Below are 21,630 nucleotides of genomic sequence, written 5' to 3'. Positions count from 1 at the left end.
ACAGGGGGAGACCATCTAACTCAGTGAGACTCACCTCAGGTAACAGGGGGAGACCACCTAACTCAGTGAGACTCACCTCAGGTAACAGGGGTTAAAGAGGGAGACCACCCAACTCAGTGAGACTCACCTCAGGTAACAGGGGGAGACCACCCAACTCAGTGAGACTCACCTCAGGTAACAGGGGTTAAAGAGGGAGACCACCTAACTCCGTGAGACTCACCTCAGGTAACAGGGGGAGACCACCTAACTCAGTGAGACTCACCTCAGGTAACAGGGGGAGACCACCTCCTAACTCAGTGAGACTCACCTCAGGTAACAGGGGGAGACCACCTGTCGTTCCTACAACAGTCACAGTGTGTTTAGTAAAGGGTCAGACAAGGTCTCTACTTTCTGGTCCCAACCCTATTCTCTTTAGTGTGCACTACTTTTGACCAGAGTAGGGAACTACTTTTGAACAGAGTAGGGCACTACTTTTGAACAGAGTAGGGCACTACTTTTGAACAGAGTAGGGCACTACTTTTGAACAGAGTAGGGCACTACTTTTGAACAGAGTAGGGCACTACTTTTGACCAGAGTAGGGCACTACTTTTGACCAGAGTAGGGCACTACTTTTGACCAGAGTAGTGCACTACTTTTGACCAGAGTAGTGCACTACTTTTGACCAGAGTAGTGCACTACTTTTGAACAGAGTAGGGCACTACTTTTGACCAGAGTAGTTAATGTACTTAATGTTTTAACTGAAACAGGGAAGGTTACTTAATGTTTTAACAGAAACAGGGAAGGTTACTTAATGTTTTAACAGAAACAGGGAAGGTTACTTAATGTTTTAACTGAAACAGGGAAGGTTGCTTAATGTTTTAACTGAAACAGGGAAGGTTACTTAATGTTTTAACTGAAACGGGACAGGGAAGGTTACTTAATGTTTTAACTGAAACAGGGAAGGTTACTTAATGTTTTAACTGAAACAGGGAAGGTTACTTAATGTTTTTACTGAAACAGGGAAGGTTACTTAATGTTTTAACTGAATAAGGGAAGGTTACTTAATGTTTTAACTGAAACAGGGAAGGTTACTTAATGTTTTAACTGAAACAGGGAAGGTTACTTAATGTTTTAACTGAAACAGGGAAGGTTACTTAATGTTTTAACTGAAACAGGGAAGGTTACTTAATGTTTTAACTGAAACAGGGAAGGTTACTTAATGTTTTAACTGAAACAGGGAAGGTTACTTAATGTTTTTACTGAAACAGGGGGCAGGGAAGGTTACTTAATGTTTTAACTGAAACAGGGAAGGTTACTTAATGTTTTAACTGAAACAGGGAAGGTTGCTTAATGTTTTAACTGAAACAGGGAAGGTTACTTAATGTTTTTACTGAAACAGGGGGCAGGGAAGGTTACTTAATGTTTTAACTGAAACTGGGAAGGTTACTTAATGTTTTAACTGAAACAGGGAAGGTTACTTAATGTTTTAACTGAAACAGGGAAGGTTACTTAATGTTTTAACAGAAACAGGGAAGGTTACTTAATGTTTTAACTGAAACAGGGAAGGTTACTTAATGTTTTAACTGAAACAGGGAAGGTTACTTAATGTTTTAACTGAAACAGGGGGCAGGGAACGTTACTTAATGTTTTAACTGAAACAGGGAAGGTTACTTAATGTTTTAACTGAAACAGGGAAGGTTACTTAATGTTTTAACTGAAACAGGGGAAAGGGAAGGTTACTTAATGTTTTAACTGAAACAGGGAAGGTTACTTAATGTTTTAACTGAAACAGGGAAGGTTACTTAATGTTTTAACTGAAACAGGGAAGGTTACTTAATGTTTTAACTGAAACAGGGAAGGTTACTTAATGTTTTTACTGAAACAGGGAAGGTTACTTAATGTTTTAACTGAAACGGGACAGGGAAGGTTACTTAATGTTTTAACTGAAACAGGGAAGGTTACTTAATGTTTTAACTGAAACAGGGAAGGTTACTTAATGTTTTAACTGAAACAGGGAAGGATACTTAATGTTTTAACTGAAACAGGGGAGGTTAGTTAATGTTTTTACTGAAACAGGGAATGTTACTTAATGTTTTTACTGCTGATTGCAGCTTTAAAGGCCGGATTCTGTTTCCAAAAGTATCACGGAAGATCTGCGTTTATAGCTAGATTGACATTTAAAAGCAACGCTCCCTCGTTAGCAGAGACGACATTCACGGTAAACGCTGCATATGTCAGCTCAATCAGGAAATGACCTTTTACATTTTTATTTAACACGGATATTCCACGATATGGATTGACTTCAGCCCTAAATGAGCACTATGACAGTGGTGGAAAAAATGTACCCAATTGTCATACTGTAGTAAAAGTAAAGATTCCTTCATAGAAAATGACTCAAGTAAAAGTGCAAGTCACCCAGTAAAATACGCCTTGAGTAAAAGTCTAAAAATTTAGTTTTAAATGTACTTATTAAGTATCAAAAGTCAACATAAGTGCTAAAATATACTTACGTTTTAACAGTAAAAGTAAAAGTATAAATCATTTCTAATTTCTTATATTAAGTAAAGCAGAAGGCACCATTTTTGTAATTGTTTTATTTTTACATTTACGGATAGCCAGGGGCTCTGACACTTTACACACAATGCATGTGTGGTTGGTGAGTCCTCCAGATCAGAGGCAGTAGAGATGACCAGGGGAACGCTCTGACACTTTACAAACAATGCATTTGTGGTTGTCCTCCAGATCAGGGGCAGTAGGGATGGACCAGGGATGTTCTCTTGATAAGTACTTTTAGGTGTCAGGGAAAATGTATGGAGTAAAAAGCACATTAATGTCTTTAGGAATGTAGTGAAGTCAAAGTTATAAATACTAAAGTACAGATACCCCCCCCCCCCCCCCCCAAAAAAAAAGACTTAAGAAGTATTTAAAAGTATTTTTTACTTAAGTACTTTACACCACTGGGATTGGGCATTTCTTTACATTTAACGTTTTCTGTAATTGTTTATGAATAACATTGTCATTAACATTAACACTTCATGATCAAAAGTGATATGATGTTGTGACAAACCTTTTACAGAAAGAGAATGGCTGATATTCCCAGCCTGTGATAGGCTGAGCCTTTGTCCTCCATCTTTAGAAGCTTGTGGTTTTACCTGAAGCTGTGCCACCTCTCCTCACGACATCTTTCACCGGTTGTCCTCTAGCTCTAAATATAATCTGCTCCGTAGTGAAACCCCAAGGCAGAGAGCAACAATACAATTTTGAAAGTCTTCGTCCTCCAAAAACAGATGACAGGACAGAACCAGGGGTAATATTGTCCTCCCAAACAGATGACAGGACAGAACCAGGGTAATATTGTCCTCCCAAACAGATGACAGGACAGAACCAGGGGTAATATTGTCCTCCCAAACAGATGACAGGACAGAACCAGGGTAATATTGTCCTCCCAAACAGATGACAGGACAGAACCAGGGTAATATTGTTTAAACAGATGACAGGACAGAACCAGGGTAATATTGTCCTCCCAAACAGATGACAGGACAGAACCAGGGTAATATTGTCCTCCTAAACAGATGACAGGACAGAACCAGGGTAATATTGTTTAAACAGATGACAGGACAGAACCAGGGGTAATATTGTTTAAACAGATGACAGGACAGAACCAGAGGTAATATTGTTTAAACAGATGACAGAACAGAACCAGGGTAATATTGTTTAAACAGATGACAGGACAGAACCGGGGGTAATATTGTTTAAACAGATGACAGGACAGAACCAGGGTAATATTGTCCTCCCAAACAGATGACAGGACAGAACCAGGGTAATATTGTCCTCCCAAACAGATGACAGGACAGAACCGGGGGTAATATTGTCCTCCCAAACAGATGACAGAACAGAACCAGGGTAATATTGTCCTCCCAAACAGATGACAGGACAGAACCAGGGTAATATTGTCCTCCCAAACAGATGACAGGACAGAACCAGGGTAATATTGTTTAAAGTACTAGTACAACACACAGTTCCTTCATTCAGGATGGGTTTCAGTACTACACACAGTTTCCTTCATTCAGGATGGGTTTCAGTACTACACACAGTTTCCTTCATTCAGGATGGGTTTCAGTACTACACACAGTTTCCTTCATTCAGGATGGGTTTCAGTACAACACACAGTTTCCTTCATTCAGGATGGGTTTCAGTACAACACACAGTTCCCTTCATTCAGGATGGGTTTCAGTACAACACACAGTTTCCTTCATTCAGGATGGGTTTCAGTACAACACACAGTTCCTGCATTCAGGATGGGTTTCAGTACAACACACAGTTTCCTGCATTCAGGATGGGTTTCAGTACTACACACAGTCCCCTCATTCAGGATGGGTTTCAGTACAACACACAGTTCCCTTCATTCAGGATGGGTTTCAGTACAACACACAGTTCCTTCATTCAGGATGGGTTTCAGTACAACACACAGTTTCCTTCATTCAGGATGGGTTTCAGTACAACACACAGTTTCCTTCATTCAGGATGGGTTTCAGTACAACACACAGTTTCCTTCATTCAGGATGGGTTTCAGAACAACACACAGTTTCCTCATTCAGGATGGGTTTCAGTACAACACACAGTTCCCTTCATTCAGGATGGGTTTCAGTACAACACACAGTTCCTTCATTCAGGATGGGTTTCAGTACAACACACAGTTTCCTTCATTCAGGATGGGTTTCAGTACAACACACAGTTTCCTTCATTCAGGATGGGTTTCAGTACAACACACAGTTTCCTTCATTCAGGATGGGTTTCAGAACAACACACAGTTTCCTCATTCAGGATGGGTTTCAGTACAACACACAGTTCCCTTCATTCAGGATGGGTTTCAGTACAACACACAGTTCCTTCATTCAGGATGGGTTTCAGTACTACACACAGTTCCTTCATTCAGGATGGGTTTCAGTACTACACACAGTTCCTTCATTCAGGATGGGTTTCAGTACCATACACAGTTTCCCTCATTCAGGATGGGTTTCAGTACAACACACAGTTTCCTTCATTCAGGATGGGTTTCAGTACAACACACAGTTCCTTCATTCAGGATGGGTTTCAGTACTACACACAGTTCCTTCATTCAGGATGGGTTTCAGTACAACACACAGTTCCTTCATTCAGGATGGGTTTCAGTACTACACACAGTTCCTTCATTCAGGATGGGTTTCAGTACTACACACAGTTCCTTCATTCAGGATGGGTTTCAGTACTACACACAGTTTCCCTCATTCAGGATGGGTTTCAGTACAACACACAGTTTCCTTCATTCAGGATGGGTTTCAGTACAACACACAGTTCCTTCATTCAGGATGGGTTTCAGTACTACACACAGTTCCTTCATTCAGGATGGGTTTCAGTACAACACACAGTTCCTTCATTCAGGATGGGTTTCAGGACGATACAAAGAAAAATGAATATATAAAATGTTAGACGACTGAGGATAGACGGGGCTTGAAGAAATAGGTATGTGTCTCCATTGGCATCCTATTCCCTGTCCAGTGCACTACTGTTGACTAGGGACCAGAGGGAAAAGGGGGCCATTTGGGATGCAAACTAGGATGCCCTGGTGGGCATGACAATGCTCCAACATGGCATTTCCTGGCTGTAATTTCTCTGGAATGATGATTCGGTAGTTTTGTACAACAGTAGAGATACTCTAGAGAGCCTGTATCGTGTGATGTGCCATTCTTCTCCCACAGCTAGTCCAATGACCCAGAGTAGATCTGAGGAACACACAGCTAGTCCAATGACCCAGAGTAGATCTGAGAAACACACAGCTAGTCCAATGACCCAGAGTAGATCTGAGGAACACACAGCTAGTCCAATGACCCAGAGTAGATCTGAGGAACACACAGCTAGTCCAATCGGAAGTCTCCAACAAGCTGAGGTGTCTCTTTAGAACAGGATGTGCTGTTTATAATACTCCAACCTTTGACCCCTCTCAGTTAGTGTTGATTTAACCCTCTTCGACACAGGAGGTTGGTGGCACCTTAATTGGGGAGGACGGGTTCGTGGCTAAATGGCTTGAGAGGAAATAGGTGGAATGGTATCAAACACATGGTTTCAATGTGTTTGAATGGTTTGGTTTCCATGGTTTCCATGTGTTTGAATGGTTTGGTTTCCATGGTCTCCATGTGTTTGAATGGTTTGGTTTCCATGGTTTGGTTTCCATGTGTTTGATACCGTTCCATTTGCGCCGTTCAAGCCATTATGATGAGCCGTCCTCCCCTCAGCAACAACAGAGTTTCAGTTATTCTCCTTGTTGTGGAGGCTGGTCACCATGATGAGTTAGTTCCTCTGAGGTTCAGGCTGTTGTTCTTGTCACTCCCATCCCTTGTTGTGGAAGGGGTAGAGGCTGGTCACCATGATGAGTTAGTTCCTCTGAGGTTCAGACTGTTGTTCTTGTAAGTCCCATCCCTTGTTGTCTGTCATCGCCTGTCATCGTTCATTACTGAAAGGTTCCTCTCGTTCCCCCCAGTAGAGAAGGCCGTTTCATGGTACATCCATTTCAAGCATCACAACATCCCCGACTACAACCCCCCCCCAGCACAACTTCAGATCGATGATTAGATTTTTCTGTCAGTTCGTGTGTTTAAAAAAAAAAATCAATTGTTTTTCAAGAACCAGATCATGTTTATACACACACACACACACACACACACACACACACACACTTTAAACAAAGAAAAAACAAAACATTGTCTTTAAGTGGCCAGGAAAATGATTAATTAAATGAATGCATGGATTTGTCAACTCATTGTTACATTTTTGTTTGTTAAATTCTCTTTTGTTACGGCTGTCCTGTGTGGTTTAAGGTGTAGTCAGCTATCTATCTAGGAACTGGACCTCCAGTCCCTCTATCCTCCATCCCAGTCCCTCTAGCAGACCGTCCCGTTCTCCTGCCTCGACTTGGGGCAGGTGGATCGAGGGATGGGCTGGACGGAGGGAGCCAGGGTACAGAAGAAACCAGCGATGAGGGTGAGCCCCAGACCTCCCCAGGCGCAGAACATAGACCAGCCGTAGCCGTGGCCGATGTCGTCCGGCAGGCCGTACAGATAGCGAGGATAACGGGACAGCTCGAAGTTGATCCCCGCCACGCAGGTACAGAGAGAGATTATACAGAAGGTGCCTGGGGAGGAGAGAGAGAGAGAGAGGGAGAGAGGGGGAGGTGGGGAGAGGGTAAGAGGGGAGGTGTCGAGGGAGAGAGTGGGGGAAGAAAAAGGAGAGGGGAGGGGTGGAGAGAGGGGAGGTTGGGGAAAGGAGCGAGGGAGAAGGTGGGGATAAATAGATAGAGAGAAGAGGTAGAGAGAGAGAGAGAGAAGAGGTGGGGAGAGGGGGAGAGAGAAGAGGTGGGGAGAGGGAGAGAGAGAAGAGGTGGGGAGAGGGAGAGAGAGAAGAGGTAGGGAGAGAGAGAAGAGGTGGGGAGAGGGAGAGAGAGAAGAGGTGGGGAGAGGGAGAGAGAGAAGAGGTGGGGAGAGGGAGAGAGAGAAGAGGTGGGGAGAGGGAGAGAGAGAGAGGTGGGGAGAGGGAGAGAGAGAGAAGATGTGGGGAGAGGGAGAGAGAGAAGAGGTGGGGAGAGGGAGAGAGAGAGAAGAGGTGGGGAGAGGGAGAGAGAGAGAAGAGGTGGGGAGAGGGAGAGAGAGAGAAGAGGTGGGGAGAGGGAGAGAGAGAGAAGAGGTGGGGAGAGGGAGAGAGAGAGAAGAGGTGGGGAGAGGGAGAGAGAGAAGAGGTGGGGAGAGGGAGAAAGAGAGAGAGAGGAGGTGGGAAGAGGGAGAGAGAGAGAGAGGAGGTGGGAATAGGGAGAGAGAGGTGGGAAGAGGGAGAGAGAGAAGTGGGAGAGAGAGAGAGAGAGAGGGAGGAGGTGGGAAGAGGGATGGAGGGAGAGAGAGAGAGAGGAGGTGGGAAGAGGGAGAGAGGCAGTTACACTGATGCAATAAGAACAATGTTCACTTGGTGTTTGAGTGTGAAACCGTTTATCAGTAATATAATACAACATTCCTATCATCATTATTTTGGAGAACCAATTTCCAACACATTCAGACTGTGAACATTTTGCACAAACAGAAAACTGTCCACTGTACAGCATTAAAATACATTACTTTGGACTCTTTCAACGGTTCCTCTCTTTTGTGTGTGTAGATTGAGGGTGTAATTCCATCCTGACTCTGTGAGCTGGGTGTGTGAAACGGCTGGGCTGTTTATCTGTGTCCCCAATGGCACCCAACACCCCTGTATAGGACACTACTTCTGACCAGGACCCAATGGCTCCCAACAACCCTGTATGGGACACTACTTCTGACCAGGACCCAATGGCACCCAACACCCCTGTATAGGACACTACTTCTGACCAGGACCCAATGGCACCCAACAACCCTTTATAGGACACTACTTCTGACCAGGACCCAATGGCACCCAACAACCCTGTATAGGACACTACTTCTGACCAGGACCCAATGGCACCCAACAACCCTTTATAGGACACTACTTCTGACCAGGACCCAATGGCTCCCAACAACCCTGTATAGGACACTACTTCTGACCAGGACCCAATGGCACCCAACAACCCTGTATAGGACACTACTTCTGACCAGGACCCAATGGCACCCAACAACCCTTTATAGGACACTACTTCTGACCAGGACCCAATGGCACCCAACAACCCTGTATAGGACACTACTTCTGACCAGGACCCAATGGCACCCAACAACCCCGTATAGGACACTACTTCTGACCAGGAACCAATGGCACCCAACAACCCTGTATAGGACACTACTTCTGACCAGGACCCAATGGCACCCAACACCCCTGTATAGGACACTACTTCTGACCAGGACCCGAATGGGTATGTGCAGACCAGCTGGCTGGAGTGTTTACGGACATATTGAATCTCTGCCTATCCCAGTCTGCTGTCCCCACTTGCTCCAACATGTCCACCATTGCTCCTATTCCAAAGAAATTGAAGGTAACTGAACTAAATTACTATCGCTCCGTAGCACTGAACTAAATGACTATCGCCCTCCGTAGCACTGAACTAAATGACTATCGCCCTCCGTAGCACTGAACTAAATGACTATCGCCCTGTAACACTGAACTAAATGACTATCGCCCTCCGTAGCACTGAACTAAATGACTATCGCCCTCCGTAGCACTGAACTAAATGACTATCGCCCTCCGTAGCACTGAACTAAATGACTATCGCCCTCCGTAGCACTGAACTAAATGACTATCGCCCCGTAGCACTGAACTAAATGACTATCGCTCCGTAGCACTGAACTAAATGACTATCGCCCTCCGTAGCACTGAACTAAATGACTATCGCGCCGTAGCACTGAACTAAATGACTATCGCCCTCCGTAGCACTGAGCTAAATGACTATCGCCCTCCATAGCACTGAACTAAATGACTATCGCCCTCCGTAGCACTGAGCTAAATGACTATCGCCCCGTAGCACTGAACTAAATGACTATCGCCCCGTAGCACTGAACTAAATGACTATCGCCCCGTAGCACTGAACTAAATGACTATCGTCCTCCGTAGCACTGAGCTAAATGACTATCGCCCCGTAGCACTGAACTAAATGACTATCGCCCTCCATAGCACTGAACTAAATGACTATCGCCCCGTAGCACTGAACTAAATGACTATCGCCCCGTAGCACTGAACTAAATGACTATCGCCCTCCGTAGCACTGAACTAAATGACTATCGCCCTCCGTAGCACTGAGCTAAATGACTATCGCCCTCCGTAGCACTGAGCTAAATGACTATCGCCCCGTAGCACTGAACTAAATGACTATCGCCCTCCGTAGCACTGAACTAAATGACTATCGCCCTCCGTAGCACTGAACTAAATGACTATCGCCCCGTAGCACTGAACTAAATGACTATCGCCCCGTAGCACTGAACTAAATGACTATCACCCTGTAACACTGAACTAAATTACTATCACCCCGTAGCACTGAACTAAATGACTATCGCCCTCCGTAGCACTGAACTAAATGACTATCGCCCTCCGTAGCACTGAACTAAATGACTATCGCCCCGTAGCACTGAACTAAATGACTATCGCCCCGTAGCACTGAACTAAATGACTATCGCCCTCCGTAGCACTGAACTAAATGACTATCGCCCTGTAGCACTGAACTAAATGACTATCGCCCCGTAGCACTGAACTAAATGACTATCGCCCCGTAGCACTGAACTAAATGACTATCGCCCCGTAGCACTGAACTAAATGACTATCGCCCTCCGTAGCACTGAACTAAATGACTATCGCCCTGTAGCACTGAACTAAATGACCATCGCCCTGTAGCACTGAGCTAAATGACTATCGCCCTGTAGCACTGAACTAAATGACTATCGCCCTGTAGCACTGAGCTAAATGACTATCGCCCCGTAGCACTGAACTAAATGACTATCGCCCTGTAGCACTGAACTAAATGACTATCGCCCCGTAGCACTGAACTAAATGACTATCGCCCTCCGTAGCACTGAACTAAATGACTATCGCCCCGTAGCACTGAACTAAATGACTATCGCCCTCCATAGCACTGAACTAAATGACTATCGCCCTCCATAGCACTGAACTAAATGACTATCGCCCCGTAGCACTGAGCTAAATGACTATCGCCCCGTAGCACTGAGCTAAATGACTATCGCCCCGTAGCACTGAACTAAATGACCACCGCCCTCCGTAGCACTGAGCTAAATGACTATCACCCTCCGTAGCACTGAACTAAATGACCATCGCCCTGTAGCACTGAGCTAAATGACCATCGCCCCGTAGCACTGAACTAAATGACTATCGCCCTCCGTAGCACTGAACTAAATGACTATCGCCCCGTAGCACTGAACTAAATGACTATCGCCCTCCGTAGCACTGAGCTAAATGACTATCGCCCTCCATAGCACTGAACTAAATGACTATCGCCCTCCGTAGCACTGAGCTAAATGACTATCGCCCCGTAGCACTGAACTAAATGACTATCGCCCCGTAGCACTGAACTAAATGACTATCGCCCCGTAGCACTGAACTAAATGACTATCGTCCTCCGTAGCACTGAGCTAAATGACTATCGCCCCGTAGCACTGAACTAAATGACTATCGCCCTCCATAGCACTGAACTAAATGACTATCGCCCCGTAGCACTGAACTAAATGACTATCGCCCCGTAGCACTGAACTAAATGACTATCGCCCTCCGTAGCACTGAACTAAATGACTATCGCCCTCCGTAGCACTGAGCTAAATGACTATCGCCCTCCGTAGCACTGAGCTAAATGACTATCGCCCCGTAGCACTGAACTAAATGACTATCGCCCTCCGTAGCACTGAACTAAATGACTATCGCCCTCCGTAGCACTGAACTAAATGACTATCGCCCCGTAGCACTGAACTAAATGACTATCGCCCCGTAGCACTGAACTAAATGACTATCACCCTGTAACACTGAACTAAATTACTATCACCCCGTAGCACTGAACTAAATGACTATCGCCCTCCGTAGCACTGAACTAAATGACTATCGCCCTCCGTAGCACTGAACTAAATGACTATCGCCCCGTAGCACTGAACTAAATGACTATCGCCCCGTAGCACTGAACTAAATGACTATCGCCCTCCGTAGCACTGAACTAAATGACTATCGCCCTGTAGCACTGAACTAAATGACTATCGCCCCGTAGCACTGAACTAAATGACTATCGCCCCGTAGCACTGAACTAAATGACTATCGCCCCGTAGCACTGAACTAAATGACTATCGCCCTCCGTAGCACTGAACTAAATGACTATCGCCCTGTAGCACTGAACTAAATGACTATCGCCCTGTAGCACTGAGCTAAATGACTATCGCCCTGTAGCACTGAACTAAATGACTATCGCCCTGTAGCACTGAGCTAAATGACTATCGCCCCGTAGCACTGAACTAAATGACTATCGCCCTGTAGCACTGAACTAAATGACTATCGCCCCGTAGCACTGAACTAAATGACTATCGCCCTCCGTAGCACTGAACTAAATGACTATCGCCCCGTAGCACTGAACTAAATGACTATCGCCCTCCATAGCACTGAACTAAATGACTATCGCCCTCCATAGCACTGAACTAAATGACTATCGCCCCGTAGCACTGAGCTAAATGACTATCGCCCCGTAGCACTGAGCTAAATGACTATCGCCCCGTAGCACTGAACTAAATGACCACCGCCCTCCGTAGCACTGAGCTAAATGACTATCACCCTCCGTAGCACTGAACTAAATGACCATCGCCCTGTAGCACTGAGCTAAATGACCATCGCCCCGTAGCACTGAACTAAATGACTATCGCCCCGTAGCACTGAACTAAATGACTATCGCCCCGTAGCACTGAACTAAATGACTATCGCCCCCCGTAGCACTGAACTAAATGACTATCGCCCCCCGTAGCACTGAACTAAATGACTATCGCCCCGTAGCACTGAACTAAATGACTATCGCCCCGTAGCACTGAACTAAATGACTATCGCCCTGTAGCACTGAGCTAAATGACTATCGCCCTCCGTAGCACTGAACTAAATGACTATCGCCCCGTAGCACTGAACTAAATGACTATCGCCCCCCGTAGCACTGAGCTAAATGACTATCGCCCTGTAGCTCTGAACTAAATGACTATCGCCCCATAGCACTGAACTAAATGACTATCGCCCCGTAGCACTGAACTAAATGACTATCGCCCCGTAGCACTGAACTAAATGACTATCGCCCCGTAGCACTGAACTAAATGACTATCGCCCCGTAGCACTGAACTAAATTACTATCACCCTGTAACACTGAACTAAATTACTTTGAGAGACTAGTCAAGGATCATATCACCTCTACCTTACCCGAAACCCACTACAATTTGCATACCACCCCCAATAGATCCACGGACGATGCGATCGCCATCGCACTGCACCCTACCCTATACCACCTGGACCAGAGGAATACCTACGTAAGAACGCTGTTCATCGACTACAGCTCAGCCTTCAACAACATAGTGCCCCTCCAAGCTCATTACTAAGCTCAGGGCCCTGGGTCTGAACCCCTCCCTGTGAAACTGGGTCCTGGACGTCCTGACGGGTCGCCCCCCCAGGTGGTGAGAGTAGGCAACAACACCTCCGCCTCGCTGATCCACAACACGGGAAGCCCAAAAAGGTGGTGAGAGTAGGCAACAACACCCCCGCCACCCTGATCCACAACACGGGAAGCCCCCCCAGGTGGTGAGAGTAGGCAACAACACCTCCACCTCGCTGATCCACAACACGGGGAGCCCCTCAGGGATCTGTGCTTAGTCCCCTCCTGTACTCCCTGTTCACACGACTGCACCGGCCGTGCACGTCTCCAACTCAATTATCAGGTTTGGTGAAGACACAACAGTGATAGGCTGATTACCAGCAATGACGAGGTGAGGGCCCTGGTGGGAGTGGTGCCAGGAAAATAACCTCAACGTTTTACAAAACGAAGGAGCTGATCGTGGACAACAGGAGACAGCAGAGGGAGCAGGCAACTATCCACATCGACAGGACCACCCCCAGTCATCATCGAAGGGCCGCCCCCCCATCCACATCTACAGGGGCGCCCCCATCCACATCTACAAGGCCGCCCCCATCCATATCTACAGGGATGCCCCCCCATAAACATCTACAGGGCCGCCCCCATCAACATCTACAGGGACGCCCCCATCCACATCTACGGGGCCTCCCCCATCCACATCGAAGGGCCGTCCCCCCATCCACATCTACAAGTCACTGTTACTAGTCTCCCCCCAGTACCCTGAACTATAGTCACTGTTACTAGTCTCCCCCCAGTACCCTGAACTATAGTCACTGTCACTAGCCTCCCCCCAGTACCCTGAACTATAGTCACTGTTACTAGCCTCCCCCCAGTACCCTGAACTATAGTCAATGTTACTAGTCTCCCCCCATTACCCTGAACTATAGTCACTGTTACTAGTCTCCCCCCAGTACCCTGAACTATAGTCACTGTTACTAGTCTCCCCCCAGTACCCTGAACTATAGTCACTGTTACTAGCCTCCCCCCAGTACCCTAAACTATAGTCACTGTTACTAGTCTCCCCCCAGTACCCTGAACTATAGTCACTGTTACTAGTCTCCCCCCAGTACCCTGAACTATAGTCACTGTCACTAGCCTCCCCCCAGTACCCTGAACTATAGTCACTGTTACTAGCCTCCCCCCAGTACCCTGAACTATAGTCAATGTTACTAGTCTCCCCCCATTACCCTGAACTATAGTCACTGTTACTAGTCTCCCCCCAGTACCCTGAACTATAGTCACTGTTACTAGTCTCCCCCCAGTACCCTGAACTATAGTCACTGTTACTAGCCTCCCCCCAGTACCCTAAACTATAGTCACTGTTACTAGTCTCCCCCCAGTACCCTGAACTATAGTCACTATTACTAGTCTCCCCCCAGTACCCTGAACTATAGTCACTGTTACTAGTCTCCCCCCAGTACCCTGAACTATAGTCACTGTTACTAGTCTCCCCCCAGTACCCTAAACTATAGTCACTGTTACTAGTCTCCCCCCAGTACCCTGAACTATAGTCACTGTTACTAGCCTCCCCCCAGTACCCTAAACTATAGTCACTGTTACTAGTCTCCCCCCAGTACCCTGAACTATAGTCACTATTACTAGTCTCCCCCCAGTACCCTGAACTATAGTCACTGTTACTAGTCTCCCCCCAGTACCCTGAACTATAGTCACTGTTACTAGCCTCCCCCCAGTACCCTGAACTATAGTCACTGTTACTAGCCTCCCCCCAGTACCCTAAACTATAGTCACTGTTACTAGTCTCCCCCCAGTACCCTGAACTATAGTCACTATTACTAGTCTCCCCCCAGTACCCTGAACTATAGTCACTGTTACTAGTCTCCCCCCAGTACCCTGAACTATAGTCACTGTTACTAGTCTCCCCCCAGTACCCTAAACTATAGTCACTGTTACTAGTCTCCCCCCAGTACCCTGAACTCTAGTCACTGTTACTCGTGTCCCCCCAGTACCCTGAACTATAGTCACTGTTACTAGCCTCCCCCCAGTACCCTGAACTATAGTCACTGTTACTAGTCTCCCCCCAGTACCCTGAACTATAGTCACTGTTACTAGTCTCCCCCCAGTACCCTGAACTATAGTCACTGTTACTAGCCTCCCCCCAGTACCCTGAACTATAGTCACTGTTACTAGCCTCCCCCCAGTACCCTGAATGGGGGGGGGGGGGGGGGGATGGAGAATGCAGGCTGTTAATCAGAGTCACCAGCACTACTAATGAGAGTTCCCTCAGCACCACACCACACAATCAGTCCTCTATGTGGCTGTTGATGCTATGCTCTTTCACAGTATCCCCCCCTGAGCTGGTGCTATTCCCGTTCACAGTACCCCCCCCCCCTGGGCTGATGCTATTCCCGTTCACAGTAACCCCCCCCTCTGAGCTGGTGCTATTCCCGTTCACAGTAACCCCCCCTGAGCTGGTGCTATTCCCGTTCACAGTACCCCCCCCCCTGGGCTGATGCTATTCCCGTTCACAGTAACCCTACCCCTGAGCTGGTGCTATTCCCGTTCACAGTAACCCCCCCTGAGCTGGTGCTATTCCCGTTCACAGTACCCCCCCCCTGGGCTGATGCTATTCCCGTTCACAGTAACCCCCCCTGAGCTGATGCTATTCCCGTTCACAGTAACCCCCCCTGAGCTGGTGCTATTCCCGTTCACAGTACCCCCCCCCTGGGCTGATGCTATTCCCGTTCACAGTAACCCTACCTGAGCTGATGCTATTCCCGTTCACAGTAACCCCCCCTGAGCTGGTGCTATTCCCGTTCACAGTAACCCCCCCTGAGCTGATGCTATTCCCGTTCACAGTAACCCCCCCATGTGTGTAGTGTGTAGGGAGGGCCCTGTCGGTGTGTATGGAGTCGGTGTGTATAGAGTCGGTGTGTATAGAGTCGGTGTGTATAGAGTCGGTGTGTATAGAGTCGGTGTGTATAGAGTCGGTGTGTGTATGGAGTCGGTGTGTATAGAGTCGGTGTGTATAGAGTCGGTGTGTATGGAGTCGGTGTGTATAGAGTCGGTGTGTATAGAGTCGGTGTGTGTAGAGTCGGTGTGTATAGAGTCGGTGTGTATGGAGTTGGTGTGTATAGAGTCGGTGTGTATGGAGTCGGTTTGTGTAGAGTCGGTGTGTATAGAGTCGGTGTGTATGGAGTCGGTGTGTATAGAGTCGGTGTGTGTAGAGTCGGTGTGTGTAGAGTCGGTGTGTGTAGAGTCGGTGTGTATAGAGTCGGTGTGTATAGAGTCGGTGTGTGTAGAGTCGGTGTGTATAGAGTCAGTGTGTATAGAGTCGGTGTGTGTAGAGTCGGTGTGTATGTGTGTAAATAAGAATACAATACAAGGGTCAACTCAGATATTTAGTTATCTGTGCTGTCCTCTTACCTCCCATGAGGATCAGTATCTGTGCTGTCCTCTTACCTCCCATGAGGATCAGTATCTGTGCTGTCCTCTTACCTCCCATGAGGATCAGTATCTGTGCTGTCCTCTTACCTCCCATGAGGATCAGTATCTGTGCTGTCCTCTTACCTCCCATGAGGATCAGTATCTGTGCTGTCCTCTTACCTCCCATGAGGATCAGTATCTGTGCTGTCCTCTTACCTCCCATGAGGATCAGTATCTGTGCTGTCCTCTTACCTCCCATGAGGATCAGTATCTGTGCTGTCCTCTTACCTCCCATGAGGATCAGTATCTGTGCTGTCCTCTTACCTCCCATGAGGATCAGTATCTGTGCTGTCCTCTTACCTCCCATGAGGATCAGTATCTGTGCTGTCCTCTTACCTCCCATGAGGATCAGTATCTGTGCTGTCCTCTTACCTCCCATGAGGATCAGTATCTGTGCTGTCCTCTTACCTCCCATGAGGATCAGTATCTGTGCTGTCCTCTTACCTCCCATGAGGATCAGTATCTGTGTTGTCCTCTTACCTCCCATGAGGAACAGTATCTGTGTTGTCCTCTTACCTCCCATGAGGATCAGTATCTGTGTTGTCCTCTTACCTCCCATGAGGAACAGTATCTGTGCTGTCCTCTTACCTCCCATGAGGATCAGTATCTGTGTTGTCCTCTTACCTCCCATGAGGAACAATATCTGTGCTGTCCTCTTACCTCCCATGAGGAACAGTATCTGTGCTGTCCTCTTACCTCCCATGAGGATCAGTATCTGTATTGTCCTCTTACCTCCCATGAGGAACAGTAATCTGTGTTGTCCTCTTACCTCCCATGAGGAACAGTATCTGTGTTGTCCTCTTACCTCCCATGAGGAACAGTAATCTGTGTTGTCCTCTTACCTCCCATGAGGAACAGTAATCTATGTTGTCCTCTTACCTCCCATGAGGAACAGTATCTGTGCTGTCCTCTTACCTCCCATGAGGAACAGTAATCTATGTTGTCTTCTTACCTCCCATGAGGAACAGTAATCTATGTTGTCCTCTTACCTCCCATGAGGATCAGTATCTGTGCTGTCCTCTTACCTCCCATGAGGAACAGTAATCCTGCCACGTACTGCATCAGTCCTCTATCCCAGCAGCATCCCAGAACACCTATCGTCCAGCCAAACAGAATGATGGCTACAGCCATGCCCATGAAGCCTGCCGTCATCCGCCGCAGGTCTGGAGAGACAGGAGAGATACAAGAGGGGAGGGTTAGCATGGTTACAACACACACACTGTAGTCCATGTTCTGACACACACTGTAGTCCACGTTCTGACACACACACTGTAGTCCACGTTCTGACACACACACTGTAGTCTACGTTCTGACACAAACACACTATAGTCCCACATTCTGACACACACACTGTAGTCCACGTTCTGACACAAACACTGTAGTCCACGTTCTGACACAAACACTGTAGTCCACGTTCTGACACAAACACTGTAGTCCACGTTCTGACACACACACTGTAGTCCACGTTCTGACACAAACACTGTAGTCCACGTTCTGACACACACTGTAGTCCACATTCTGACACACACACTGTAGTCCACGTTCTGACACACACACTGTAGTCCACGTTCTGACACAAACACTGTAGTCCACGTTCTGACACAAACACTGTAGTCCACGTTCTGACACAAACACTGTAGTCCACGTTCTGACACACACTGTAGTCCACGTTCTGACACACACACTGTAGTCCACGTTCAGACACACACACTGTAGTCCACGTTCTGACACACACACACTGTAGTCCACGTTCAGACACACACTGTAGTCCACGTTCTGACACACACTGTAGTCCACGTTCTGACACACACTGTAGTCCACGTTCTGACACACACACTGTAGTCCACGTTCTGACACACACACTCTGTAGTCCACGTTCTGACACACACACACTGTAGTCCATGTTCTGACACACACACAGAAGGGTTAGGCAACGTTCAGACAGAAATAGCTACTGGAACGGTCTTGACCTCTGACCCTGTCAGGACACCTGTCATTCAGCTACTGGAACTGTTTTTAACCTCTGACCCTGTCAGGGCGCCTGTCATTCAGCTACTGGGACTGTCTTAACCTCTGACCCTGTCAGGAAGCCTGTGATTCAGCTATTGGAAGTGTCCCAACGTAACAGTCCTGACCTCTGACTCTGTGAACAGACTACTGACGACACAGCAGAGATAGAAGATCAACTGTAGCGTCTACAGAAGACAAATGTAGGAATCTGTAATGTTGCTCGTATCAGATCTCCTGACATTATGACCTCACTTCCTTATACCGTATGACCTCACTTCCTAATACCGTATGACCTCACTTCCTAATACCGTATGACCTCACTTCCTTATACCGTATGAACTCACTTCCTAATACCGTATGGCCTCACTTCCTAATACCGTATGACCTCACTTCCTTATACCGTATGAACTCACTTCCTAATACCGTATGACCTCACTTCCTTATACCGTATGACCTCACTTCCTTATACCGTATGACCTCACTTCCTAATACCGTATGACCTCACTTCCTAATACCGTATGACCTCACTTCCTTATACCGTATGAACTCACTTCCTAATACCGTATGGCCTCACTTCCTAATACCGTATGACCTCACTTCCTAATACCGTATGACCTCACTTCCTTATACCGTATGAACTCACTTCCTAATACCGTATGACCTCACTTCCTTATACCGTATGACCTCACTTCCTTATACCGTATGACCTCACTTCCTAATACCGTATGACCTCACTTCCTAATACCGTATGACCTCACTTCCTAATACCGTATGACCTCACTTCCTTATACCGTATGACCTCACTTCCTAAGACCGTATGACCTCACTTCCTTATACCGTATGGCCTCACTTCCTAAGACCGTATGGCCTCACTTCCTAATACCGTATGACCTCACTTCCTTATACCGTATGACCTCACTTCCTAATACCGTATGACCTCACTTCCTAATACCGTATGACCTCACTTCCTTATACCGTATGAACTCACTTCCTAATACCGTATGAACTCACTTCCTAATACCGTATGATCTCACTTCCTAATACCGTATGACCTCACTTCCTTATACCGTATGAACTCACTTCCTAATACCGTATGACCTCACTTCCTAATACCGTATGACCTCACTTCCTTATACCGTATGACCTCACTTCCTTATACCGTATGACCTCACTTCCTTATACCGTATGACCTCACTTCCTTATACCGTATGACCTTAGTTTGTCTATACTATTTCAGGAAAACACCTTCAGCGTCCGCTGCTGTGCGAGTCCCAGCGTCCACGAGCTCCCGCTGCTGGTGTGTGTGAGTCCGTGAGCATGTTTTTACGGGCTGAGGAAGAATGATGTGGGGAGAGGCCCGTAGAACCTTGACGGGCAAGCACCAACGCCCTCTAGGTAATCTGTCCCACAGTCCCACAGGGCCCATAAATACTCTACCTATCAACAGTCCCATGTCTGCCCTAACTGCCCCAGAGCAGAACAAATAGAGAACGAGAGAGAGAGAAGGTGGGGCAGGGAGAGAGATAGAGAGAGAGAGACGGGGGGAGAGAGACGGAGGGAGAGAGACAGAGAGGTATTATCCTACCCTCTATTATCCTACCCTCCATTATCCTACCCTCTATTATCCTACCCTCCATTATCCTACCCTCTATTATCCTACCCTCTATTATCCTACTCTCTATGATCCTACCCTGTACTAAACTGCCCTCTATTAAACTACCCTCTATGATTCTACCCTCTATGATCCTACCCTCTATTAAACTACCCTCTATTATCCTACCCTCTACTAAACTGCCCTCTATTAAACTACCCTCTATGATTCTACCCTCTATTATTCTACCCTCTATGATCCTACCCTCTACTAAACTACCCTCTATTATCCTACCCTCTACTAAACTACCCTCTATTATCCTACCCTCTACTAAACTACCTTCTATTATCCTACCCTCTACTAAACTGCCCTCTATTAAACTACCCTCTATGATTCTACCCTATATTATTCTACCCTCCATGATCCTACCCTCTACTAAACTACCCTCTATTATCCTACCCTCTACTAAACTACCTTCTATTATCCTACCCTCTACTAAACTACCTTCTATTATCCTACCCTCTACTAAACTACCTTCTATTATCCTACCCTCTATTAACCTATCCTCTTTTAACCTACCTAAAGTTCTACATTCACAGAACAATCGAACAAAGAGAAACTTAGTATTGTTTTAGGGGAAAGTTTGATGGTGTAGTGTTGGCAGCACAGAAGATCCCGTTTTACCACAAGCTACTGTATTATATATGTTTTAATTGAACCTTTCTTTAACTAGGCAAGTCAGTTACGAACAGCTGTCTAAGAACTCCTACTGGGGAACAGTGGGGTTAACTGCCTTGTTCAGGAGCAGGGCGACAGATTTTTTTTTTACCTTGTCATCTCTGGGATTCGATCCAGCAACCTTTCAGGTTACTGGCCCAAAGCTCTAACCACTAGGCTACCTGCCACCCCATTGCACGGCTGTTGTGAATGTCAGATTCTTACTCTGCGAGGCACATCGTTCTGCAGGTTGAACATGGTGAGATTGGAGACTTCTGAATTGATAGTGCAGTTTGTTTAGGTGATTTTTATAGCTAACTAGCTTTGTTAAACACTGATATTGACTTTGGTATTATAGTGTGTAGCCAGCTAGCCAGCTAGCTAACCAGCTAGCTAACCAGCTAGCTAACCAGCTAGCTAACCAGCTAGCTAACCAGCTAGCTAACCAGCTAGCTAACCAGCTAGCCAGCTAACCAACTAACCAGCTAACCAGCTAGCCAGCCAGCTAACCAGCTAGGCAGATAACCAGCTAGCCAACCAGCTAACCAGCTAGCCAACCAGCTAACCAGCTAGCCAACCAGCTAACCAGCTAGCCAACCAGCTAACCAGCTAGCCAGCTAGCCAGCTAACCAGCTAGCCAGCCAGCCAGCTAACCAGCCAACCAGCTAACCAGCCAACCAGCTAGCCAGCCAACCAGCTAGCCAGCTAACCAGCCAGCCCATACAGATTATCACATTGTGTGTTCAAGTCGCTACCAACCTTATTATAACGACACAGAAAA

General features: G+C 46.8%; 1 protein-coding gene across 1 annotated transcript in view; it reads right to left on the bottom strand.

The window, feature by feature from the left end:
- Positions 1-6,747: 6,747 nt before the first annotated feature.
- The window catches only part of LOC139394284 (transmembrane protein 178B), a 167,330-nt gene continuing 152,447 nt past the window's right edge, over positions 6,748-21,630 (bottom strand). Inside the window, exons 4-5 of the mRNA XM_071142311.1 lie at positions 17,557-17,694; positions 6,748-7,147 (exon numbers count right to left, since the gene is read on the bottom strand). Coding sequence (XP_070998412.1) covers positions 6,897-7,147; positions 17,557-17,694 — 389 coding nt within the window. The 3' untranslated portion in view covers positions 6,748-6,896. The remainder of the gene's footprint in view (positions 7,148-17,556; positions 17,695-21,630) is intronic.

The sequence above is a fragment of the Oncorhynchus clarkii genome, unplaced genomic scaffold (assembly GCF_045791955.1).
Source record: "Oncorhynchus clarkii lewisi isolate Uvic-CL-2024 unplaced genomic scaffold, UVic_Ocla_1.0 unplaced_contig_10307_pilon_pilon, whole genome shotgun sequence".
Classification (NCBI taxonomy): Eukaryota; Metazoa; Chordata; class Actinopteri; order Salmoniformes; family Salmonidae; genus Oncorhynchus; species Oncorhynchus clarkii.
Note: the sequence above shows the minus strand (reverse complement) of the source record. Positions and strands in the feature narration are given on the sequence as shown.